This window comes from Melozone crissalis, unplaced genomic scaffold (assembly GCF_028551555.1).
Source record: "Melozone crissalis strain CALT ecotype California unplaced genomic scaffold, PUWL_Pcris_2 ptg000081l_1, whole genome shotgun sequence".
Taxonomy (NCBI): domain Eukaryota; kingdom Metazoa; phylum Chordata; class Aves; order Passeriformes; family Passerellidae; genus Melozone; species Melozone crissalis.
Genome location: NW_026535858.1, coordinates 13,447,713 through 13,473,513, shown reverse-complemented (window position 1 = coordinate 13,473,513; position 25,801 = coordinate 13,447,713). Strand labels below are relative to the sequence as shown.

General features: G+C 43.4%; 2 protein-coding genes across 2 annotated transcripts in view; both read left to right on the top strand.

Annotated features, from left to right (window-relative positions):
* Positions 1–593: 593 nt before the first annotated feature.
* On the top strand, positions 594–5,945 carry EPCAM (epithelial cell adhesion molecule). Its single transcript, XM_054290467.1, has 9 exons — positions 594–654; positions 997–1,104; positions 1,687–1,927; positions 2,224–2,289; positions 3,477–3,540; positions 3,814–3,915; positions 4,068–4,265; positions 4,653–4,694; positions 5,547–5,945. The coding sequence occupies exons 1-9, from the start codon at positions 594–596 to the stop codon at positions 5,586–5,588; spliced, it is 924 nt and encodes a 307-aa protein (XP_054146442.1). The 3' UTR covers positions 5,589–5,945.
* Positions 5,946–12,735: 6,790 nt separating this feature from the next.
* MSH2 (mutS homolog 2) overlaps positions 12,736–25,801 on the top strand; it is a 48,802-nt gene continuing 35,736 nt past the window's right edge. Inside the window, exons 1-6 of the mRNA XM_054290185.1 lie at positions 12,736–12,986; positions 15,158–15,312; positions 15,689–15,967; positions 16,272–16,418; positions 17,419–17,568; positions 19,748–19,881. Coding sequence (XP_054146160.1) covers positions 12,767–12,986; positions 15,158–15,312; positions 15,689–15,967; positions 16,272–16,418; positions 17,419–17,568; positions 19,748–19,881 — 1,085 coding nt within the window. The 5' untranslated portion in view covers positions 12,736–12,766. The remainder of the gene's footprint in view (positions 12,987–15,157; positions 15,313–15,688; positions 15,968–16,271; positions 16,419–17,418; positions 17,569–19,747; positions 19,882–25,801) is intronic.

The window sequence follows — 25,801 nt, the reverse complement described above, 5'->3', positions numbered from 1 at the left end:
GAAGAGCCCGGGGCCACCGGGCCGGGGCAGAGACCCGGGGCCCGCCCCGAGGCTCCGAAGGTCAGCGGCGGGCGCGGGAAGCCCCGAGCCGGGAGGGCTCCGCTCCCTGCCCGTGTGTCACAGGACAAACACGCCCGGGAGCTCCCGGGATGAGTAACACTTTCCCCTGGGCGGCGGGGGCCGCTGTCCCCCGGCTCGCCGCCACCCTCCGCCCAGGCGGGGCGGTTTCACTGCGCGGCTGCGGAGCGGGCACGGCCGCTCCCCCATGGCTCCCGCAGGAGAGGCGCTGCTGGGGCCGGGAGCGGGCCCCGCCCTGCCCATCCAGTTTCGCCCAGGTGCGGCGGGAGGAGGGGGCGGCGGTGGTTTAAGAGCGCGCCCGCCGGGCCCGGGGGAGGAGCCGCTGCCGCCGCCGCTCCCCCCGCGCGTCCTCCCAGGTGTAACCGGAGCCGGGAGGGCGCGGCGCAGGCAGCGCCAGCACCTGCGGAACCTGTCGGGCGGCTCACAGCGCTCCGCCGCCGCTCCGCGCACACACCGCTCCCGCTCTGCCCGCGGCCCCCAGCACCTTCCCGGCCTCGCCGCCGCCCGCCCCAGCCATGAAGCTGCTCTGCGGGGCCGCGCTGCTGCTGCTCTGCCTCGCCACCACCGCCGCCCAGAGTGAGTGCCCGCACCCGCCCGTCCGCTCCGCACCCCGCTCCTGAAGGAGCTCCGCGTCCCGGGACCCTCTCCCCGCCCCGGGACCCCTCCGGGCCCCGCTCTCGGCTGGGCGCCCTGTGCCCCGAAGGCGACGCCTTTCCTCTGTAGAGAGCAGGAGCGCCCGCCCGGATAGCGCCCCTTTGTCCGCGCCCCGAGGGGAGCCCTGGCGCTCGGGGAGGGAGGGAAGGAGGGAGGGAGGCCGGGGGGACGCGGGGGTGCGGGCACGCCACGCCCGGCCGGGCCGGGGCCGCTTTGTCCTGCCGTGGCATGGCGGTGCCCCTCACGGCCGCGCTTCCCTCGCAGCGTGCGTGTGCGAGAAGAACAAGCGCGTCACCGACTGCAGGACGGACAGCAGCGGCCGGTGTATCTGCCAAGCCATCGGCTCCGGAGCCACCGTGGATTGCTCCACCCGTGAGTAAAGGGGCACGGCAGGGCGGGGGGCACGGAAGGGAGCCCGCGGAGAGCCGGGGAATTTGTGGGAATGACCGCTGAGCTCCCAGCAAACAATGGAGGCGAGGAAGGAGTTGTTCTTCCTGGTCTCCCAGATCAACTGGTGTTGGAAGAGAAGCGATCAGGGTTTCTCTGCTTGTACTGATGTGGGCTCACGCCTGCTCCTCAGTATTTGTCCTCCAGTGGCGAGAATTTCTTGGAAGATGAACGTTTAGCTTCCTTACAAGCGCATATCCTCACTTTTCCTACAAATCTAGAGGGGACAGAGCCTTGTGACAAGACCCCACTCTGGGTTCAAGCTCAGCTGTGAGGAACGGAAACTGTAAATCCCAAGGCTGGGCTTGTTGGCCTTTGCCTTGAGAGGCTGCCATAGCCCAGTTTATTGATTTTATACACGACCTACACATCAGCCATCTGCTCTGCCGTGCAATGGCTTCGGATCTGGTTGTCGCTGGTGTAACCCGGTGTTTGTGCGGACTCGGAGCTCTGCTTTGGACTTGCGTGCTCTGCCGATGCATAACGCGACTTTCTGGCTGTTTTTAGTGACTTCGAAATGCCTGCTGATGAAAGCAGAAGTGATGGGCTCCAAGTCGGGTCGTCGTGAGAAACCCAAAGATGCGTTTGAAGATACCGATGGTCTCTACGATCCCGAGTGTGAAAACAGTGGCGCTTTCAAGGCGAAGCAGTGCAATGGAACCACCTGTTGGTGTGTGAACACGGCTGGAGTTAGGAGAACTGACAAACACGATGCAGACCTGAAGTGCAATCAATTAGTCAGAACGATGTAAGTCTTTCAACAGGGTGTGCTGTGACACGAAAACATTCCTGTGTGAGGCTCTGCCTTGTGTGAATGATGCACTGGGGATGAATGAAGATGGAGCAATCGACACTTGGTTATTTGGCTGGGGTGTTTTTCCTTCAGAAACAAGGAGGTGTTGAGTGGGTTTGGAAAAGACTTTACTTGCCTTGTTTTGTCTCATTGTTCTGGTTTTTTAGCCTGGGGTTAGTTTTTTTTTTTTTTGTTGTTGTTGTTGTTGTGTTTTATATGCATGTACCTCAAGAATATTCATTGTACTTCAGGTGGATCATCATTGAAATGAGACATGCTGAGAGAAATACTCCTCTGAACGCTGAATCTTTAAAGAAGTAAGTGATGATAGTAATATGTCATGGTAGTGTATCTATGTCCCGGTAGATATCTAGTGTATTTCTAAATAGTTGCCATCAGCAGTAACAGACCTGTGAACTCACTTGTAAGACATTTTAGAAGCAAGCTGCAGATTCTTCATAGAATTGCTTTAATTTGTATTTCGAAACAAAGTAACTGCTAAAGAGATTCCCTTCAATTTAAAATTGCTAGTTTTTTTCTCCCCTCAAATCAATATACTAAAAGGAATAGAAGGTAATGAGTGAAACTGATCAGGAAGCAAACTGACAAAAATGGCAGAATGACTATGTAGAAGCAGCAGGAGGAAAAGGAGAGTTTAGCTTTTTATTTTTTTGTTTTTGTTTAAACCCCACTTGTAGCTATTGGATCGCCTCCTTTCCAAATCAAAAGCTGCTGCCCTCTAGCTCTTCTTCTGAGCTTTTCACACTGTAAAGCTCTTTTGTCTAACACAGGTGATTATTTTACAGTAAGTGCATCTTCACTGTTGGGAGTTATTGAACTGTAGCATGAGGAGAGTGCACTGGGTTTGGTTGGGGCAGAGTTAATTTTTTTGGTAGTAGTTGGTGTGGTGCTGTGTTTTAGACCAAAATGGTGTTGATGAATTCACCAGTGCTTTAGCTGCTGCTGAACAGCACCCTCATAATGCCAGGGCCTTCTCAGACTCTCTCTCTGCTGCCCCAGTGAGTAGGGTGGGGATGGGCAGGAGGCTGGGAGGGGGACAGGCTGACCTGAATTGACTGAACAGATAGCCTATATTGTACAATGCCACGTTCAGCAATAAATCCGGCGGAAAGTCTCTTCCCAAGTGGCCACTGCTCAGAGCTTGGCTGGACGTTGATCTGTCAGTGATGACTGACTGCTTTTACATCACTTGAGGTTTTGTATTTCCCCCACCCAGCCCTTTCACTTCCCAAACTGTCTTTAAAATAAACGATGAGGATTGTTTGGCTTTTTCTTTTTTCCCCCTTGCTTTTTCTCTTCTGATTCTTTCCTGATCCTGCTAGGGAGAAGTGAGTGAAAGACGAGGTGAGGGTTTAGGTGCTAGCTGAGCTCCACCCACCACAGAGACAGCAGGAGCAAACAATTGCACCAGTCTTCTCTACTTGTCAGATGATATATGTGACAAAATGCAGTTTTTACAGCCATGGCTTTGGTGTCCTTGCAGGTTTTTCACGGACACCATCACCAGTCGTTACCAGCTGGATGGCCGCTACATAGCCAATGTTCTGGTAAGGGCCACAGAGAGCTTAGCAAAGTATCAGAACTTCATTTGGTTTTAAAAACTCGTGTTTGACTAATGCAATACAGCATGAGTTCTAGTAGAAGCTCTCAAAATGGCGAGCAGTTAGCCAATAGCTGTAAACAGTTGGCTTGACTTCAAGAACCATTAACTTTATCCAGGATGCAAGTTCACAAACTGGATCATAATGTTGTGGTGGTTATTCAATAGCTGGATTTAAAGTACCTCCTTCATAATACCACATTATATTTTTTTTTTCCAGTATGAAAACCCTTTAATTACTATTGATTTGAAGCAAAACGCCTCACAGAAATTAGCTGGAGATGTGGATATAGCTGATGTGGCCTACTACTTTGAGAAAGATGTAAGTGTGTCATGGGTCAAAGCAGAGGCTGGTTTTGTGTCTTGCACTGCACTCGGGTGTGCTGGCTGAAGCCAGGTGAATTATTCCTGTGATGAGATAAATGCCTGACTGCAATGTGAATGAGCAAGTCTGTCTTTTCCTCTCTGCTTTAGGTGAAAGGTCAGTCCATCTTTCATAATAATGCTGGGATAAATGTCAGCATTGACAACGAGCCGGTGAAGCTTGAGAAGACAGTGGTCTACTACGTTGATGAAATAGCACCAGAGTTCTCCATGAAGTCCCTGACCCCCGGCGTCATTGCTGTCATTGTGGTGGTACTGGTAGCAATAGTGGCTGCAATTGTTGTCCTGGTAAGCTCCAGCAAAGCAGAATGGTGCTGGTGACAATTTGGGAAGTAACAGCACACGTGTTTGGGTTCTGATGGAAAGTCTTCCTTTGTAAATTGGCTTGCTCTTTCAGTCGTGGGAGGTGGGAAACTGGTGATGGGCACGCTGTCACTGTTTCAGGTTACAGCTGAAGGGTGTCACCCGGAAAACAAGTACTGGGAACAATTTACAGAGGTGCACAAAGTTCTTCCTGGTTTAAAATAGTTGAGAGTGACAAACAACCTCGTTTGTTCCTGCCTCACATTGGAAGGATAGGGAACAGGTAGCTCCAAGTTGGTGCTTTTCAAGTCAAAACCAGATAAAGTTACTTGTATTTCAAGACTTAAAAAATATTGCATCCTTCTGTTACAGGTCCTGACAAGGAGGAGGAAAGGGAAGTACGTGAAAGCTGAGGTAATTAATTTCTGTTCCTGGTGTATGTGTGGGAAGGAGCTTGACCACAATGCAGAAACTTTAAAGTTTGCTTTAGGTTAAAAACTGGCTTTGGGTTCCTCAGGTGTGTTGAAGGAGACTGAAAGTATTCAAATTCTGCAGCTACTTTTCACCTCTGTGTAGTTCTGCACTAGTTTCAAAGGCAGCTGGTGATTGCTTTTCCCAGGGCTCAGGGGGTGGGATTCGGTTTTTCTGCAAGTTCTATTTTACATTTGTATAGCAAAGGGCTGTGCAATCCACAGGAAGTGCTGATAGTCTTGTTCTGTGGCAAGGCCTTTATTGAGGTATTTGCATGGATCTCTCAGTTCCCATTGAGAAGCTGCTTCCCAATGGAATAGCAAATGGTGCTTCACCCAGGTGTGGAGCCTTTTGTGGAGGAATCCAAACAATGTTGTAGCAGCTAAACAGTATTGCCTGCTTCCTGCATGTGCCCTAAGTAGTGCTTTTCTCCTTTTTTTTCCTCTTTTTTTTTTTTCCCTCCTTTTTTTTTTCCCTCCTTTTTTTTTTTTCCCTCCTTTTTTTTTCCTCCTTTTTTTTTCTCCTTTTTTTTTCTCCTTTTTTTTTCTCCTTTTTTTTTTCTCCTTTTTTTTTCTCCTTTTTTTTTTCTCCTTTTTTTTTTCTCCTTTTTTTTTTCTCCTTTTTTTTTTCTCCTTTTTCTTCCCTCCCGTGGGTTTGTCACGATTGGTTCTGTTAGTGTTGCATCAAATCTCTTTGCTAATGAAAATCCACGCTGTTAAGTCCCAATGACTTACTAAGTCTTAAAGTTTAGGAACAGCACAGATATTGATGTCTCCTCTGCCTCCTCCCCTCCAGGTGAAGGAAATGAACGAAATGCATAGAGGACTGAATGCTTAACTAAATCAACTGAAGGTAAACCAGATTACAAGAAAGAAGACAACAAAAACGTTAGAGGCATGAATCTTAATTTCCTCTTGAAAGGGAGGCAATTGTGCTCACTTAATGATTGTTAAAACTCTTTAACAGCCAAGGCTGGTAACCATTCAGCTACTTCTACTATTTGTTGAGAGTTAAATGCTCCATCTCACTCAAGTAAAACTTAACTGTTGCTCCCTGATTTTATTTTTTTTATGATGATGAAACGAGTTAACAACTGCTGTTACTAGGGTTTTGGAGCATACATGCCTAAATGGTTATTTTACCCTTTTGGGAGTTATATTGAAAGTAATGATTTTGTAGCCATGTTGTAATGAGACTGTCTTCTGTGTAACTGAACACAACCTTTTTATGGCAGTTTGTACATATTTGAAGTTGCTGTAACTTTTTTATGACTTGAATTAATAAAACTTTGAAACAGGCTTCTAATTCTTCCATGGTGAAATGATAATCTGCTAAATTATCATGCTTACAAATTTGTAGTTTGATTCCTTAAAGCAGGAACCTCAGCATAGTTGAAAATGTTCTAGAACTCCAATTAGCGGTTTTTATTGGCCATCTAGTATCTCAATAGCATGATATTTTTTCTTAAAGCTGTGAAAAGTATGCAACAAAAGTGAAATGATAATACACAGATTGTTGTATTAAAAAATCAGCAGGCTGAGGATGCAGTCATTTCAGGAATTCACAGACTGATCTTTCCAATGCTATGTAGGTATTTAAAATAAACCTCTACCCTAGGACATCTCTGGTGCAGGGTTGGGGGTGGGCAGGTGAGAGCAGTTTTTACCCCATTTACTGTGATTTTGTCTGTGGCAAAGCTGCAGCACAGCAAGGAGCCGTTTCTGCTGTTATTGCTGTTCTCTGCCATAGCTGTGGCCCAGACTTCATGGGCTCTGAGCCTCCCAGGACAGGAGAGCCTGCTCTGGCTGTCAGGAACCTGTGCCAGGGATGTTGGCTAGCAATCCCTCCAGCAAATCTGATTTATAAAGGAAATGCTGTAACTCCTGTTGCCAAAGAAATAATGAGATTCAAGATAAGGAGCTGAATGACAAACCTTGTTACTAATGTGGCGTTTTGACCCACCCTGGCTAAAACAGGAAAAGTAGGATGAGCTGCTGGGAGGATATTCTGAAATGAAATGTGAAGCATGCCCCATCAGTGTGCCTGCTGGATACCACACGGATCTTGCTGAACTGTGCTGGTGTCACCTCCACTGTCACAGCTCACCAGTGTCCCCTCTGCCCTTCATCAGGGTGGTACCTCACATGCATGCATTGCTGTGGTGGAGATTGCCCAAAAATCCCAAAGTAGGGAATTTACTGGAATGTTTTGCAGCCTTTTCAGGCAGCTTTGTCAATGATAATTTCTGCAGGGCAGGCTCTCCCCCTGCTGATCTGTAGTATTCCTTTTCTCCCCAGGTGTGCAGGCTATCTGCTGAGGTGTGATGAATTTTGTACAATTCTGTAAGCTGTTAACCAAATAAAGCCAAGTTTTCAGTAAGTTGTTCTTGTGGTGAGCTGTGTGTATTTCTGTCTTCCCCAATGCTTCAGTCTCCATTTCTACTTCCTCAAATGTCTGCAATATGGTATCCTCATCGTTTCTTTCTTCTCCCCAATATTCTAATGCCATTGTTCTGTCTCCTCCTCCCTCCCTCCCTCCCCGTTTCTCACCAGGTTTTTTTCTGGCCTGTGGGATGGCAGGAGGTGTTGTGTGCTGTGCTTGGGCTGGAGCTGCTCATGTGCAGACTTGACTGGACAGGCTGGTCTGTGGCTGCTCTGTGGCCTGGACCTTGTCCCAGTTGGTTTGTTTGAACATCATCTTCTCCCTGCTTTTCCCACACTGCAGGGAGGCATTCAGATAGGTTTTTGTTTTTTTGTTTTTCTTCTTTTTTTTTTTTACTTAGTGGAGTTTTTGTGTCAGGTATGAAGCTTAGTGCTGTCACCTTGGTGCTGTATTATGGTCTTCTTCCTTGTCAAATTTTGCTGAAAATAGCCAAGGGATTAGAAAACCAGAAGGTTTACAGAAATTCTTTAAAAAGACAGAGTTTAACTAAATCCACAACTGAAACAAATGCACAGTTTCTAAATTCAGTTACTATGGTACTAACATGGTGCTGCTCAGCTCTCAAAGTGGTGATCAGTGATAGTTTTTTCATTAGTTTCCTGTTCTAAATATTGGCTTTTGTGTTGTTCTATTTACTAAACACTGCACTTTTCCAGCTGCATAGAAGCGTGTATTTATAGGAAAATGGAAAAGGATGAGGGGGAAAATACCTGAGAAATTAGTGTATTGGTATCCTGCAGCTTATTGTGTTTTATAGATTTTTATACCAAAAGGAGACTAATGTGATGAAATTCAAAGGAAAAAAAAGCCATTATCAGATTGTGTCAACTCTCCACATATGCATGTGATAGTTCTTTTCATATACAGAGCAGTATGGCAAAAAATGATTGCTACTAAAAATTAATATGGTATTAAATACAAAAATATTTAACGGTCTCAATTTTGATACTTGGACACCACTTTTAATACTATTGGAAAACCTTCAGCAAAGTTAAAAAGAGAATTTCCTGTAAAAGAAACGGACAAATAGAACTTAATAAAGGACTAGTAGTCTCTGCATCAATTTTTAACTAGGTAAATATTCTGATACTTCCATCTGCCTTATTCATTAACTTCCTTACGTGAAGGAGCATATTTTTAAAATCTAAAGCTCTACACAAAGCTGAGATACCACATTTCCTCTCTTTTCACATAATGCCAATTTTGAGAAAGCATGTGAAGGACAGATTGAAGGTGTATTAAGACTGGATAAATGAGGGTTTTGTGTTACATAGAGGGGTAGACACGAACTGCAAGAAACCCTAGTAATAATACATATCTTAGTGGCGGTGTACAACACAGGAAAATAGTGTTTGTATAGGCAAGTGCAAATCTATTACTTCCTCATGAATTATTACACTAGCAAATATGTATTATTATTATTACTGCAGAGTAAAATTAAATATATGTTTATGTAAAGACAATGACAGACTTTTTAGAAGAGGGTATGCTAGTAACATATTTGAAAAAGCATGACCAATAAAGTCCATACAACTTTATTCTAAGACCTGAGTAATGCCAAAGCACATTTTCCACAGCTAGAAAATGAAAGGTCAGTGTTGCATGTGTGGGGTCTGTTGACTGTACCCATTACCCTCCTGAACAGTCAGAGTAGTTTGGTAAGAGAAAAAACACTGTTTGTGAACCATGTTTATTTATATCCTCACCTGCTGGACTTTGAACATTAGAACACAGTGACTTTGGATGACATGAAATAGCCAGAAAATATTCTAGGAAACTGAAAATGCTGGCAGCTCTGCTGCTCCAGCTTTACAAGTGCTAGTCAGGGAATTCTAGCAGCTCCCAGGAGAGGTTGCAGTCTGGTCCAGGTCCATCCCAGGGCATGCAGGCAGTCAGGCTCACTGCAGGGGTGCCCTGTGTGTTGGGAATTGTTGATCCCAAACCCACAGATTTTTATGATCTTCGTTAAAATCCTTGTCTTAGCAGGGACATGCAAGGGCAGACATGCACAAAAAGGAGGTGGTCTGTGATGGTGGAGGAAATGCTGACTAGTTTATAGTGTGTGAAAAACCTGACACATGTAAGAAGTGATTTTTTTCCTCTACTATCCTCGAAACACACTGCAGAATTCACACTTGCCTGCCAAGTAGAGCATGGCCCTGCCAAATCTGAGTGAAAAAAGTAAACAGAAGAAAGTTAAAAGGTTCTCAACAAGGCAACAGCCATATTTTCTGTTTTCAAACTTATGGTATCTAAATATTCTTATCCTGTTAGTGTTAAGTGTCTGCTGCAGGGACGTGTGGCATACACAGATACACATCAGTCTGATACCAGATTCTCTGGTGACATCCCCACCAGCTCAAAGGCATTAGAGCTGCCACAGATCACAGCTTATACCAATTAACCACTGGTGAAAATAATTTATTTTTTCTCTTTTTTTCCCCTGTAAAGTGGTTAAAGGACATCCATTTTCCTAACTGAAAACCAATTGTAACTTTCCTCTATGTGCTACTTATGCCTACGAAGGTTTGTGGTGGTGTTCACAGGGGTCCCAGGATGAGGGAAGAGATGAGAATCTGACTCCATGTTTCAGAGGGCTGATTTATTATTTTCTTTTATATATATTATATTAAAAAAATTATATATTAAAACTATTCTAAAATAATAGAAGAAAGGATTTCATCAGAAGGCTTGAAAAGAATAGAAAAGAATGGAATGATAATAAAATCTTGTGACTGACCAGAGAGTCCAAGACAGCTGGGCTGTGATTGGCCATTAATTAGAAACAATCACATGAGACCAATCACAGATCCACCTGTTGCATTCCACAGCAGCAGATAATCATTGTTTACATTTTGTTTCTGAGGCCTCTCAGCTTCTCAGGAAAAAAATCCTAGCAAAAGGATTTTTCATGAAATATCATGAGTACAAAGGCAAAAAAAATTAATTCAGGTCTAGATTAGCAGCAGTTTTCCACCTGCCATGGGCATAACAATTACAGATATCTCATTCCTGTTGCTGCTGACAGGCAAGAGGAAAAGCAGGGAGTGTTCTGGTGCAGCACATGGAAATAAAAGGTCCCAGCTCAGAGCTGAGCTGTGCGGAGCTGCACAGGAAGAACAACAGCACACAGAAACAGGCAGAGGCTACAGGGGAAGGCGATGGGTTGTGAGAGACAAAGTTTAAAATTGTCACAATTTTAAACTTTGAAAATTTAAAAAGGGTCAAAATTAAACCTTAACAAATATACAACAAAGGACTACATAAGGAAAAAGCTGCAGTGCTGGGAACTGCCCCTCAGTCATACACATAGCTTGTTCATCCTCAAGGTGGATGCTCAGTCTTTTATACCCCTGGGGGTTGCATCAGCCAGCCCTGGCCCCTCCCAAAGTCTGCCAGTCAGCTCTTCTTTGCCATTTATCAGTGGACATGTCTTTCTTGTAACTTGATTGGAGGTCAGGTGTTGCCATGCTGCACCCCCTAAGCAACAAGCCTTTCTGTGAAAAATGCGTATTTTGTGATTGGCTTTTTGCAAATATTAGAATGAATATTATATGTGTTGTGTTAGAAAGTTTTGCTGCATTAATTCTCTTAAGTTGTGTGTTAAATATAGATTTAGGTTATAACAAAGTGTTAAAATAGAAACTATGCTATGTAAGATGCTTTTTTCCTAAAGAAAAGAACTCACACCAGATAGCAGCCACAGGACACCTGAATCTTTCAGAGAAAGAGAACTTATTGCTGCACTGTCAGAAGAAATGAACTTCTTCCTGCCTCGCTCAGACGTGAAGACGCGTTAGGGTTAAGAGGAAGAAGCTGACACTGACCAGACAGAATCCTGTGTTTGAATGGAATTTATGCATCATGTATGAGGTGTATGAATATGCAACGGGCTGTTGTTTTTAAGGGTTAATCCTCTGTTAACATGTATCCTTTTTCAGGCTTGTTTTGCCCAGAAAAAGCCTGGGCAAAATAAGAAAAAGGTACCTGGACTGTCCGTAACTCTTTGTTTTTATTGTCTCATATTGTCCTATTTCAAATTGTCCAAATTATGATTACTCTAATTGTATTACTATTTTTATAACGATTTTATTACTATTAAACTTTTAAAATTTCAAAAACAAGTGATTGCCGTTTTTCACAAGAATCCTTTGGGCTGGAAAACACATCTGGGAGCATCGAGCCCAACCTGCGAGCGGACACCGCCGTGTGGAGCAGACCAGGGCACCAAGTGCCACGTGGAGCCTTCCCTTAAACACCTCCGGGCACGGTGATTCCACCCCAGCCTGAGCAGAACGCCTCCAAATGCCCAAGGTAATGCTGGACAGACAGACAGGTGCCCCTGGCAGCCGTGCTGAGGTGGTCACTGCTGTGAGGTCTCCATGAGGAGAGGATTGTCCTGTCCTGGTGTTAGCCTTCAGGAACACAAAATCACAGAATGATTATATGCGGGTGCTTCTATTAAGAGCTCTGGGTGTCAGGGATACAGACCCAAATCTGACTCCAACACGGTTTCAGACCGAACATGTTTTATATTCTATCATTATATTGCTCCAGGGACCTCATTGTCATTTTCAAAAGCAGTGAAATAATGCCTGCTAAGCTGCAATTGCTGCGTGTTTCAGCGTTTCTCAGCCATGGGCTGGTTGCACATTGTGAAAAACGCCAGTCACTTGTTTTTGAAATTTTAAAAGTTTAATAGTAATAAAATCGTTATAAAAATAGTAATACAATTAAAGTAATCATAATTTGGACAATTTGAATTAGGACAATATGAGACAATAAAAACAAAGAGTTACGGACAATCAGGATACCTTTTTCTGGGCAACATAAGGCTGAAAAAGGACACACGTTAACAGACGATTAACCCTTAAAAGCAACAGCCTGTTGCATATTCATACACTTCATCCATGATGCATAAATTCCATTCAAACACAGGAGTCTGGTCCGTGTCAGCTTCTTCCTGTTAATCCTGACGGCGTCTTCATGCCTGAGCGAGGCAGGAAGAAGTTCATTTCTCCTGATAATGGAGCAATGAATTCTCTTTCTCTGAAAGATTAAGGTGTCCTGTGGCTGCTATCTCAGTGCGAGTACCTCATTCCTTTCTTAAAAAAATATCCCACATACACAGGTCCTGTTTTAACTACAAAAGTTACCTTTTAACTACAAAACCACATTTATCGTACTATTAAAATGTTAATACAGCACTACTAATCAACACAACAAAACATATAGAGTAAATATCTGCGTAGTGACATATAATATTCACTTTTCACAATTCTGTAATTGCGAGGTGAAGGAGCGCGGAGCCCCGGCCACGCGGCCCCGGCGTTGCCATGGCAGCGGCGGCGCGCCGGGCGGGCCGCGCCTGCGCGCTCCCGCCACGCGGGCGGCTCGGCTGCGGGGCGGGCGTGACGCATGGAGCGGGCCCCGCAGCGATTGGGCGGAGCGGGCGTGACGCCAGGCGCGGACCGCGCGGCGATTGGGCGCCGCTGCTGGCGCGCCGGCGCGCGCGCGGCGTGCTTGGCGGGAGGCCGCGGCGGCGGCAGCAGCAGCACCGGCACCGGCACAAGATGGCGGTGGAGCCGCCGCGGGAGGCCGTGTGGCCCGAGGGCGCGGGGGCCGAGGCGGGCTTCGTGCGCGCCGTGCTCTCGCTGCCCGAGAAGCCCGACACCACCGTGCGCTTCTTCGAGCGCGGCGACTACTACACGGCGCACGGCGCGGACGCGCGGCTGGCCGCCCGCGACCTCTTCCGCACCCGCGCCGTCATCCGGCAGCTGGCGGGGGCACCGGGTGCGTGCGGGCGTGCGGGGAGCCCCGGCAGCGGGCCTTGAGGGACGGACGGATGGACAGCGGCGGGCGGGGGGGGCCGCCTGCACCAGGCCTGGCTGCGGCCGGCCTCGGGGCCGGGGGAGCGGAGGGACGTGGCGGTGGTGGCCCCTGGGTGCTCCGGGTAGGCTCTGGAACATCCTGGATCCCCCTGGCAGCCCCGGGAGCCCTGGCAGGCGGTGCCCCTTGGCAAGGCCGAGGCCTGCGGGTGTCACAGGCTCGGGCTCACGGTGGCATTGCGGGGTGGCATGGGCCCAGGCCGGGGCGGTGCTGCCCGTCCCTTCCCGCCCTCCCGGCCCGCATGGATGCGGGAGGGGAGATGCTGAGAGGTGGCCGTGTCCCGTGTCCGCTCTGCTTCATGGAGGCCGGGAATCACTGAGAACAGTTCTTTACTTTCACGTGTTTCTGTGTGCTTCATGAGATTTCTTTTTCCATCCGCCCCGTGCTGCTTTTTGTTTATCGCTTGGTGTAAGGCAGTGCAGCTTGCAGGTGTGGGTGTAAGAGCATCAAGATAAATTATCTTGTCGGAAGGTACAAACCTTAGCATTAGCCTTAATCTCGAGGAACACAGTGTCGTGTAATTGATTTATTGTGTTATCTGAGTTATTGGCTCAGATTTTGCAAAATAAACCTCTTTTAATGAATCGATTTTTTGCATGTGCAACAGCATTAAAACATGACATTCTCCTATGCTTTTTCCTTTTTATTGTGACTGATGAGGTCACAGGTAAGAAAAACCAACATTTAAATACCCCAGCTTTCCCCAAAGCTTGGTGTGTCTTCCAGACTGGAAGCGTGCGTCAGTATTATTGTTGTATTCAGTTTAGAAGTTATTTTGCAGTTATTTTACATGATTTTGTAATCATGTGATAACCAGCTCCAGTTTTAAGCCCTCTAAAGCCTTATCTACCATATCCAACTAAAAGCATAAAACTGCACCTGTTGCTTTCAGGATGATTTCAAAGTACACGTGAACTTCAGCTGCTCCCCTCCCCCTGCTAGTATATTGTATTGTTTCAACTGAAAAAATAAGAAAAACTGTGCTTTGTTGGGACAGTTCTACACTGGGAAAGAGAATATATATAAAATGAGGGTTTTTTTACCTGTTTCAAAAAATCTTACTAGATGTTTGAGGAAAGAAAATGAAAAAATCCTATTTAAAATAAACCCATAAGTTCCTGTGGGTGTGGAAGCTTGCTGTTTAACATTTTTGATGGAAAGGGAGGAAGAGCCTCAAATGTGATTAAGGCATGCTGCTAAAATAGAGATGTGATACTCCCTGTTGCTTGTGCTTATTTGGTGGCTTACCCAACTCCAGTGTCTGATGCCATTCTGAGTTATTTCCACTTCCCAGCCTGGCAGAAAGCTTAATCTATTTACCTGCAATCCCCATTTGCTCAGCAGTGGAATTACCTTGTTCCGTGAGTAGGCTGCTGCTGGAGATGGTGAGGTAGAAGTGGTGTTGCTCCTCTGGGCAGCTCCATGGAATTAAGTTTGTGCAGCTGCATCGTCTGCTTCCACATACAGGAGCAGAAGCAAGAAATTTGTCAATTAGGCACTTTCCAAGTTAGGTTTTAATGAAAACTTAATTTTTTTGATGATATGTTGTTTTAACTGGATAAATTATGATGAGAGAGAAGTGTCTTGCTTGGCACAAGTGTTGTGTGAGTGTGAATAGGGTGGCAGTCTTTTCTGTCATCAGAAGCTGCTTATTCAGAAAAGACAGGATGTACAGCAGGAGAATCTGCAGCAGACTTCTAATCCTCATTAAATCAAAATGTGTGAAATTGATTAGTAAATCAAGTCAAGAATATTGTGAGAGGAACATATCCCTTTGTGTATATTAAAGTGAATATTATACATTATATATTATACTATATTATTTATATATTATACTTATTAAGTGAAATTAGGACTTGAACATTGTTTTTATTTGAAGAGAGAGAGTACGCTTTCTTCATTAGTATTAACCAGTTTAATGTTGTGGATTTTTGTTGTTTCATGGATTCTATAAGTTTGCTTCTTTGGTATTAAGACAGTATCTACTGAAGGCTGTTCTTGGGGATTTTGATTATAGAAAATAAGCTTTATTACAAATTCAGGAATCTCATAATTTTCTTTTTGTTTTTTGGTAGGAACTGAGAAGCTTGAGAGTGTTGTGCTTAGTAAAATGAACTTTGAATCCTTTGTGAGGGACCTGCTTCTGGTTCGTCATTACAGAGTCGAAGTTTACAAGAACAAAGCAGGGAGCAAATCTGTCAAGGAAAATGACTGGTATTTAGCTTACAAGGTACAATTTTCAACCTTTCTTTATAGTTGTGAGATGAAAGAAAAAAGCCCCATAGCTTTTTCCTGCTTGGAGTTTTGGGATTTTGAGGGACTGATGATGAAAAGTCACACCTGATTGTTATATATTAGTTATATAGCTGTTATGCATGTCACTGTATTTTCTACTGCTCTAAGGCTGAAAGAGCCTGCCTTAGATTGGGAAATAAAGGAAACCTAAAGTGCTTTCCTCTGTGTTAAATTCAAATGGTTAAAAACCAGAATAGCTGTGTATTTGATATGAATGGACTGTGCAACTTTGATCAGTTGTTATTTTGAAAGAAAGAAAGCAAGTGTGTGTGTACAATTCTTTTAATAAGCATTTATCTTTTTCTCACTAGGGTTCTCCAGGAAATCTTGCCCAGTTTGAGGAAGTTCTCTTTGCCAACAATGACATGTCCACAGCCATTGGGGTTGTGGGGGTGAAGCTGTCTGCTGCTGATGGACAGAGGGTGGTAGGAGTGGGCTATGTCGACACTACACTGAGAAAATTGAGTGTTTGTGAGTTCCCAGATAATGATCAGTTCTCCAACCTTGAAGCTCTACTGGTTCAGCTGGGCCCCAAGGAGTGTGTGCTGCCAGGAGGAGACACTGCAGGAGAGATGGGGAAACTCAGACAAGTAAGGGAACCACTGTGGCTGACAGACAGAACCTTTAAAAAGCTCAGCTCTGGATTTTTAGCCAGGCTCTGATTTGTGGAAAAACCAAAGACCAATATCTTAATTCAAGGAAGTTTTGATTTATGCATACAAAATTGATTTATTTGCCCTTTAATCAATAAATGTTCTAAAATCTTGTCTGTCATTCCTCTCCCTGCAGCCTAGCAGTAAATAAGTATCACTTCAGGGTTTGCTTCTATGTGGTCAACATCTGTCCCTTAAATATTGAAATTAATGGATAGCTGTGTGTGTTTGTGAACAACAGGTCATTCAGAGGGGAGGAATCCTGATTACAGACAGGAAGAAGGCAGATTTCACAACAAAAGATATTGTTCAGGATCTCAACCGCTTGTTGAAATCAAAGAAGGAGGAGCAGCTGAACAGTGCAGCACTGCCAGAGATGGAAAAGCAGGTGAGCAGTGTTCAGTGTGCCTCTCTTTAAAAAGTGGAGTGGTGTGTGCACCTGGTGTGAGCTGATCTCCTCTGCATGCCTGCTGAAGCATTCAGCAGTTCTGCTCAGCTTGGGTCTGTGTCAGAGCTGGATATCAGGGCTCCTGGAGGAAATGGAAAAAAACATTCACTTATGGCTTTAAAGGAGAAACTCTAATAAGTAAGCAAATAGGCTGCAGAAGAGGTGCCTCCTGTTCGTAGTCTGTCTAGCCTAAGGACTGAAATACAATACTCTGGTTATTTTGCATGACAGGAAAATTGGTATTTGAAAACAGAGTAATGTTTATGATAATATTTTTGTGTTGTCTTACGGCTTAAGTATATGATTTAGTGCCTGCATGTTTGTTCTCAGCTGCAAACAAGAGGCAATTTGTTGAGATAAACAAGTTTGAAAATGGCCCTCACTGCTGATGCTCACTGCAGGTGTAAGGTTCACAATTATCCTCCCTTAATGTGTCATTTCATAACAGATTAGAGTTGTTTGAAGCGTGTTGCAGCTGAACAAGCCAGTCGTGCTGCTGCCTCTCCTTTGTGCTGGCACTCAGCAGTGCTGTGCAGTGAGTCAGAGCAGATGCTTGTTCTGGCTGAAAACTAACCCTGAAACCATGTCCTGAGATGATCCAGCATATCTCACTGATCTGTGCAGTATAACTTGTTTGTGTTCCTGAGCTGGAAGCATCCTGATAACAGCTTTGGGAAGCTGGCAAGGTGTGCAACTCCACATTTTGTTGATCAGATTATGCAGATGGCTCGTGTGTTGTTCTTGCACCTGCCTAGAAAGACGTAGAGCGCCCCTATGGAAATGAAGTCTTGTCAAACAGGATGAGTCTCTCATAGCCCTGCCAGAGTTGGCATGGCTCAGAGTCCTCCCCAGCTGTAATTTTCTAGGAGCATTTATCAAATCCTCTTGGATTCATGGGTGTTTCTAACTAGGATGTGGTTTTTTTTTTAAACAACTTCAGGTTGCTGTTTCGTCTTTGTCAGCTGTTATCAAGTTTTTGGAGTTGCTGTCAGACGAGTCTAATTTTGGACAGTTTGAGCTGACTACCTTTGATCTTAGTCAATATATGGTTCTAGACAATGCAGCTGTTCAAGCCCTCAACCTTTTTCAGGTAAGAAATACCTACTTGAGTTAGTAACTGGTTTACAAAATACTTAATTACTTTGCTGCTTGATAATGAGCCAGACTGCCCAATTGCAATTCCCCAGATCCTGTTGAATGGCAACTTCTACATTTTAGCTTTCTTCTCAGTTACTCTCCTCCAGTGTGTGTTTTAAACATTTAGATACTCTTGCCACCTTTTAAATTTTGTTTCTTGTTGATTTATTTTACATGTAGAAGGGGAGAGAGGATCATCAAGGAGGTAGGAAGTGGCTACAGTAGTGCTGTTCTTGGGAAAAGAATGCAAACCTCAGATGGTGTTACTGGAACGTGTAACACATGACAGAAGCAGTGCCAGTGGTGTCAGGAAGGGAGGGCTGGCAGTGAACAGGACAGCACTTGAGAACAGTCTGAAAGCACCATGTCATGTTAACTGTCATGTTTTGATGTCAGTTCTACCTGTTTTACACACATTTTGTACAAATCCAGACAGATTGACAGACTCCTTCATACCTCCTGCCAAGTCTGCTTTTCTGCTTTGCCCATTTCTGCAGTTAGAGGAAAGCATGGACTCAAAAGTGGTGTCAGCTTTTCACCTCTGTTTCCATGTTAGTAAGCTCTGCTTAATAATCTTTGCTTGGACCCAATCTGCTTGCATTTCAGGTTTATAGGAAGATATGACAGATTATGGCCCCTGTTTACTTTGGAGGAATTTCTGCAAGAAAACAGAGCATATATTCAGCATCTGAGCTGGGTTAGCCCCTGAAGAGAGGTGTTCTGAATTTTTTCTTTCTTTTTTTTTTAATTTCCTGCTGCTGTGTGCCTCTCTAGGGAATGAAGCAAAAATTACATTTCTTCTCAAGCTTTATGGAGGATGTTCTAGGAAGTTCTGTTTTAGCTACATTCCTTCACAAGTCCTTGCAAGTGTTGCATGTTTTGTGATAGGAGATATGCTGCTGTGTTTTCAGGGGCTGTTGTGAGCCTTGGAACAAAGGCTTTTCCATGGAGCAGGAAGCTGCTTGCATGGTAGGATGTGTGTGTGGAGGTTTTTGGACAGAAGTAAAGCAAAGTCAAATTATTTTGTAGTTTGAGTTGCTCTGTGAGGTGTGTAGGTAAAGATCTTATGGAGCTGCAGATGCAGTTGGTGGGATGGAATGTAACTCTAAACACTGGATGTGCTGAAGTAGGTAATTTTTGTATAATATTTGTATGTGTTCTGTGACACTTTCTTACATTCAGAAGTTTTTAGTATGTCATACTGCCCAGAACACTGAGAATATACCCATACACTTTAGAATATACCCATACACATTCAGGGACTGAATGTGTCAGTATTGCTTCTCATGGCATTCATTTCCTGTTCTTGTGACTCCAGTTCTACATACAGGAGCATCCAGACCTACTCCTGGTTGGATGTTTGCCTGCTGTTTTAATTGCAGCTTTTCTTGTGTAGAGGGGGTTGAGATTTTAATTTCAAAGTCAAGAGTTGAAACGAACTTGTTTGCTCAATATTAACCAAAATTTTTGCTTCGTAGCTGTTTGTGCGAAAACCAAATCAAACCACAACAAAAATTCTCAAAAGGCTGTCTGGAGTCCAGCTAATATTAAACCTGAATTATGGATAATGAACTGTAATTTGAACAGAGCTAAGTTTAGAGGTGTTTATAGCACTGCAGAGATGATCTGGGGAAGCTTGAGAGAATTGAAGTATCTGTTCTTCCCCACTGCCTGATTCTGTTGTGTTGTTCCTCCCTCAGCAATCCCAAAGTTCTCAAACCAAACCCCTTGAACTCAAATCTTATTTCTTCCTGCTTTTTTGTGATGGGCAGGGCCCCTTATTTTTGACCTTAAGAAGGGCAAACTAGCAAATACGTAGATGTATTTCCACTTTTGCTACTCAAAGTGCAAACTGCCCCATGACTAGGTACACTTTTAACTTTGCTGTTCAGTCAGGATGGGCTCCAAAATAGACAAACCCACTCCTTCCTTCCCATGTTCCAGGAACCAGAGTGTAAATACTTTAGTGCTGCCCTGTTTCATTTACCATTTTTGGTGGGTGCCAAGTTTAATGGGAAAAAAACATGTTCTGTTCCTAAATAGCTGTGTGTCATTCACTGAGTGTCAACAAACTTCAGTAACTATTTTTTTTTCCTTTTGTTCCTTTATTTTTTTTCTTTCATTCTTTCCAGAGTTCTGTGGAAAATGCAAATTCTGCCCAGTCTCTAGCTGGATTACTGAATAAATGCAGAACCCCTCAAGGACAAAGACTGGTTAATCAGTGGATCAAACAACCACTTATGGACAAGACCAGAATTGAAGAAAGGTAACAATATTATGTGTTTAATAGACTTAAACACTTTAGTAACTATTTTATATAAGGCCCTTTCTTTTAAAACACAGAATGCCACAACCAAGAAACAGTAGTGGTTGGATTCTTTTGTCTGCTACCCTGTAATGCATTGCACTTAGAGCTGAATATATTTTTCTTTGAGATGCAAATTGGCTGTTAAATTAAGTGCTTTCTACAATTATACATTTTAAAGAGGAGGTGCAATATGTTTAGATGATCTGAATGATGCTGTGCTACAGGCTAAGGCAGTGCAGCAGCCACTTACTGACTTTGTTCCTATGCAAATGCTCAGTCTGTATAATAATATTTTGATGTCACTTCAAGTTTACCAGTTAAAAAAAAAAATCAACAAAACACCCAAAGAATTAAGCAGTTGTGATGTGTTCCTGTTCCCAGAAGAAAGCTATGTTTGGTCACAGTAGGTCACTCTAATCATGCCTAGATACTGTGGTGGTTTTTTCTTTCCTGCTCTTTGATCTTGACCTCTGTCACAGTGTGGCTGCCCTGCCAGTAGATAACAGTATCAGTTGATAAGAAGCCTTAGAGAATCTGGTAAATCTCTGCTGAGAATGCACAGATGATTCTCCACCCTTCTCAGAGAGGAAAACTGCAAAGGCAGTGTTCCTGCTGCGTGTGTCTGTCTTGAGTATGTTCACCACACAAATACAAGTTACACACTTTTTTAAACTACTCCTATATATACTATATTTTAATGATCTAAACCCAAATTTCATGCAGCTCTAGCAATCAGCACTATAAAATGTGTGTTAAAATCTATCTTGACAAAGCAGAAGAGGCTATAAAGTTGAATTTAACTTTGATAGATTCTCTAAGGCTCATATTTCAGATAAGGCATTGCAGATATGTCTGTATATGCTCTTGGGCACAGATCCCTGCTACCAAAAAAAGAAATCTTGGCTTGGATGTGCTGATATTTAAATAAGTTATGCAAAGAGTAGTTGTTTAAGTCCAGCTGGCACTAAGCACAGAGCTGCCTGCTCACCTCCCTGGTGGAATGGGAAGGAGAGGCAAAACCCAAAACACAGCACTGCACTGGCTACTGAGAAAAAATAAACTCTGTGCCAGCCAAAATCAGGATGATAGTTTTCTCTCTAGATTTCTGGAGACTGAATTATTCTGCTTCTTTTCAACAAGTTTTTCTACTCTACCTTTCCTCATCATTTGCAGAATGGTGTGTAGGGACTTGATCAGAACCCACTTAGAAATGTTGTTAATGTGACACTGAAATATTTGTTCCCAGGTTTGTTGAATGGTGTATCTTACTTCTTCATGTGTTACAAAAGCTTTCATTGTTGGTTCTTGACTAAGTACCCAAGATCACCTGTGTCTGTCAGTTTTGGATCTTAATATCTGAACCAAATTTAATTCTATGATTCTGTTGTTTTTAAAATTTTGAAAATTTGTAATTGTAATTTTCTTGTGTCAAAGTAAACATTAGAAATCTTAACTTTTGTGTGGCACGTTTGCTTATTACTGTACATCAGAAATCTTCCAAGTTTGGAAGAGGCAGTGTTTTCTTTATAATATAAACTAGAGTTGAGTTGTAGGCAGAAAATGTAACTTGACCTGTTTTGTAGAGTTACTGTCACCTCTGTGCTTTGTGTTGCTATTCTCTGTGGCTGATGTTGGCTGCATGTGGGAAGAGGTGTATTTAAAGGAGGAGTAATTAAATAAAGTTAAGCCCTTAGTGAAGCTGTAAAGGTCATTATATTCAAGTGCTATGAATTTGAGAGAAGTCCACTCATAACCTCAAGATACACTGGGCTGTATCTTGCCCAGCTGCAGAGACCTTGGAGCTGCAATTTGCTAAAAGTGCTTTGCTTTAACCTCTGCTAATGGGCACTGAAATGCCATAGAGACCCTTTTCACTTTATTGCATTCTGTCTGAATGCATCTTGCTTTCAAGTTCTACCTGGATGAGCTCAATTCTCTGAGATAAAAGCAATGTAATTTAATTGTAAGCTTCATCCTCCCAAACTTTATGCTTTTCAGAGGGTGTAGGACTGTTCTTTTTTTAATCCCAAGGAACAAGTATGATAAGAGAAGCTGTTAGTGAGATGTACTGACAGATTTAAATATCTTTTAAAAGATATGCAGTTGCCAAGTTGTTTTCTGAAGACTTTACAGTATATTGTGGTTGCTTTAAGGATTGCAAGCCTCAGTTTAGAGCATAAGGTGCCTTGAGAGGGAAATACCTGGACTGTTGTTCCTTTACATCTGCTTCGTCATCAAGGGGAGCTCCTGATTGTTTCTCAGCTCGGAGTGTGCCATGTTTAAGAACCCCATTTGACACTAACCAGAGCAAAACTCCTCAAACCAAGCAGAACTTTCCAAGCTGGACTGATGTTCAGTGGCTGTTTTGAAGGAAGCCTCCTGTTTTGCTTATACAGGAGGTGTTTGACTTAACTGTTGTCCCAGTAGCCTAAAATTGGTCTGAAAGTTTTACTTTTTTTTTCCCCCCACAAAGTTAGATTGTTGTAACCCTCTGCTAAGACCTGCAGGTGGTGCAAGTCATCTTTTGGAGATAAAGGAATGCACTTGTTTCAGTAGTTTGTAATCTGCAGTGTGCTGTTAACCTGCATGGAAAAATGGAACACAGAGTTGAATCAGCAGTCCATGTTGACTATTGATACAGTAACAGCACAAATTAAAGTACATGGTGCACATGCTTCAGATGAAATTATATTTACTGACAGGAGCAGCTCCTGATGAGAACTGAGGAAACAGAGGCTCCTGGTAGCTGCCTGTCTTGTAAGACTTGGGGTTCTGCCAGCATCCAGCTGTTTTTCGTTGATTAAAAAAATAATTATCAGTTATAAGTATACACAATACAGCCCTACTTCTCCTGTGTGGTGTGTTCAGAAGGCAAGTACATGAGGTTCTTGCTCCTTGTCTCACAGTCAGCATATTTGAAATTAAAATGTAGTCGCAGAGGCAGCATGTGCAAATACAAGTATTAATTGCATAACCAAATTGACTGCAATACAGCTTCAGTATGTCATGTTTATTCTTCAGGTACTGGAGAGTCTGAGGAACGTGGCACAGTGTAAAATAGAGCTTGTTCTGTTATGTCCTGAGAAGGGAGTTCATGCTGAATATATTTAATTTTTTTTCTGTATTTGGGATAAACTCTATCTGACATTTATCCACCCCATAAATAAAAGATTCCAGCTCACCTTTTTAATGCTTTATGTATACTGTGGTTGAACCTCTTATGTGCCTGTGTCCCATGGAGAAGATGCAGGGGTCTCAGAGGAGTTGAAGGCTGTACTCAAACATCACTTGCTCTGATCCAAGCCTATTTTGCGCTTTCCTCCTGTGTTTCTAAATATCATGCTGCATGGAGGCCACAGTGTAGAAACAAACCCTGTCTCTGGCAGAGTCAGCAAGTAATGCATTTGGGAAGCTCGAGGTGAATAAATGGCTGGAAAGGTAAAACTTGCAAGTTTGTCGAACATTTTCATGCATCATGATTATTTAAGTAGCAATTTGTTTAAAAAATAAAGAAAACCCCACCATAGCTGGTTGCTTGAGACAAGAAGAAGAAGAAGCATAACCCAAGGCCCTGGCTCTCTTGGAGCACCTTGGGTGAGGCATGGGGCTGGTCAGACTCTGGAATGTGTGCTCAGAGAGGTGAGGGGATCTCTGTTCTTGCTCAGTGTTTGGCTGAAATTAGCCTTGTTTTGAGCAAGGGCTGTAAGCAGAGGCCTGCAGTTCCAGTGGGGGCTGTTCTGCTGCTAAGGTTTCACTGCTTTTGTGTTCTTTTCTAACCTGCAGCTGCCCCTGCAAAGCTTTGTTGCTTTTGTTGTTCTGGTTAGGAGCTCTGCAGAGACCTCCGGTGCTTGTCAGGACCTCTGCAGAGGCACAGAGTGAGCCCAGCTGTGTTAGCTGTGTGTGCTGGCCTTGTCCTCACTGAGGGAGGGGAAGATGTGACCAGCTTGGAGGTTTGTGACCGTGTTCACAGGGGTCTTAGGCTAAGGGAAGAGATGACAATGTTGACTCCATATTCAGAAGGCTTGATTTATTATTTTATGATATATATTACATTAAAACTATACTAAAAGAATAGAAGAAAAGTTTCATCTCAGAAGGCTGGCTAAGAATAGAAAGGAATGAATAACAAAGGTTTGTGTCTCGGACAGAGTGTCTGAGCCAGCTGGGCTGTGATTGGCCATTAATTGTAAACATCCAACATGGGCCAATCACAGATGCACCTGTTTAATTCCACAGCAGCAGATAATCAATGTTTACATTTTGTTCCTGAGGCCTCTCAGCTTCTCAGGAGGAAAAATCCTAAGGAAAGGATTTTTCATGTAAAGATGTCTGTGACAGAGGTTTGTCTAAATTACCTCTTCAAAATGCATTTTAGGCTCTGGGAGTGGTCCCAATGCCTCTAGGGGAGCTTCTGAAATACAGATTGGATCTGAACAGATTTGACGACAGAAATGTGATTTCTTATTGTCATGGAGATCATGGTGCAATAAATATTTCCCATGAAAGAAGTTGTCACTCCAGTGACATGAAAATAGTGTTGGCTTCCAGTAAGCCTCAAAAAATGTCACCTTTGTCATTCCAAACGTTACTATCACCAAGTTCCCTAGAGAAATGTTTGGAGCTTGAAGGTCTCAATGCTTCTTCTTTAACCCTCTTCACCCATGTTTACTGTTTTCAAAACTACTAATTGACCTCTGTTTTCATTTGGGTTTGCTTGTAAAACTGAGTTTGCCATTGAGTGCTGCCTAGAGACGTTAAACTGGAGCTCTGCTAGTAAAGCACACATCACACAGGCCATGTCTTCAGGAAGGAATTGCCATCAAAATCCCAGGTTCTCAAAACCTACCCAAAGGCTTAGATTGTTGTGTTGCAAAAAGACTTATTTTTAGTTTTCTTGTCTGAGGAGCTGAAAAAAAGACTCCTTTCATGACACCTTCAGAAAGACAATGTTGGTGTTTGTATCCTGCTTGTTTGTATTCTGTTATCCAGATCGTTTGTCTGCTGGGTCAGGGATCAGCAATCAGTGTTACAAATCTATAAATTATAGGTGGCATTGAGTGGTGCAGCACTGAGCAGGTAGTCATAGTATCTCCTCATTGATACTTCTAGCTCACCCACTTCCTCCTGACAAGTCCTCACTTGGTGCAAAATAAATAGAAGGATTAAGCTTTCAGTCATTTCTTTTGTGTCTGAGTTTTGAGGCTGAGCAGAAATGAAAATTAAACTAAAATTTGATTGAAATGTCAGATTGGTTTTCAGACTTGTAAGACATGATGAAACTGCTATTTATTTAGGGAAATGTGAATCTGTAGCTGCCATACTGTTCTTTGGCTCTCATCCTGCCAAAATGAGGTGAAAGGCACTGCCATAGTTAAATTGTGCTTAGAATCTGTTTGAGTATTCTTTCCTTCAAGTTTCCATTATGCATAGAAACTTGATATGCACAGGTGCAAAGCTCTCAGGTTTGTAACAGTGTCCTTGGTAGTCACTGTTTTGAACACTGGATACAGGAATATGGTTTGTTTTCTGTGACAGAACAGTGACCACATTATTGTTTCTGCTTTGCTTAATTTATGTCCAAGAACATTAGAAAGGTGGCGTGTTAGGACACTGCATGGAAGCTCTTGGCAAGAAAATTTTGTCTTGGCTTGTAATTTAATTTTCATTTATCATGTGTGAGGATTATAAGAGTCTTTAATGGTTTTATTGACATACAGCTTTGAGTTTCTTTGGTACAGAATGAATGCAAATGAAGAAATACTTGTTTTTTGACAGCTGAGAAATAGAACTTGTTCAGTTTGCTCTGAGTTTGCACAAGCTTAAAGAAATGCACAAGTTAGCAGTTTAAAAGGGTATTAAGGTTGATGGAGTAGTGTAA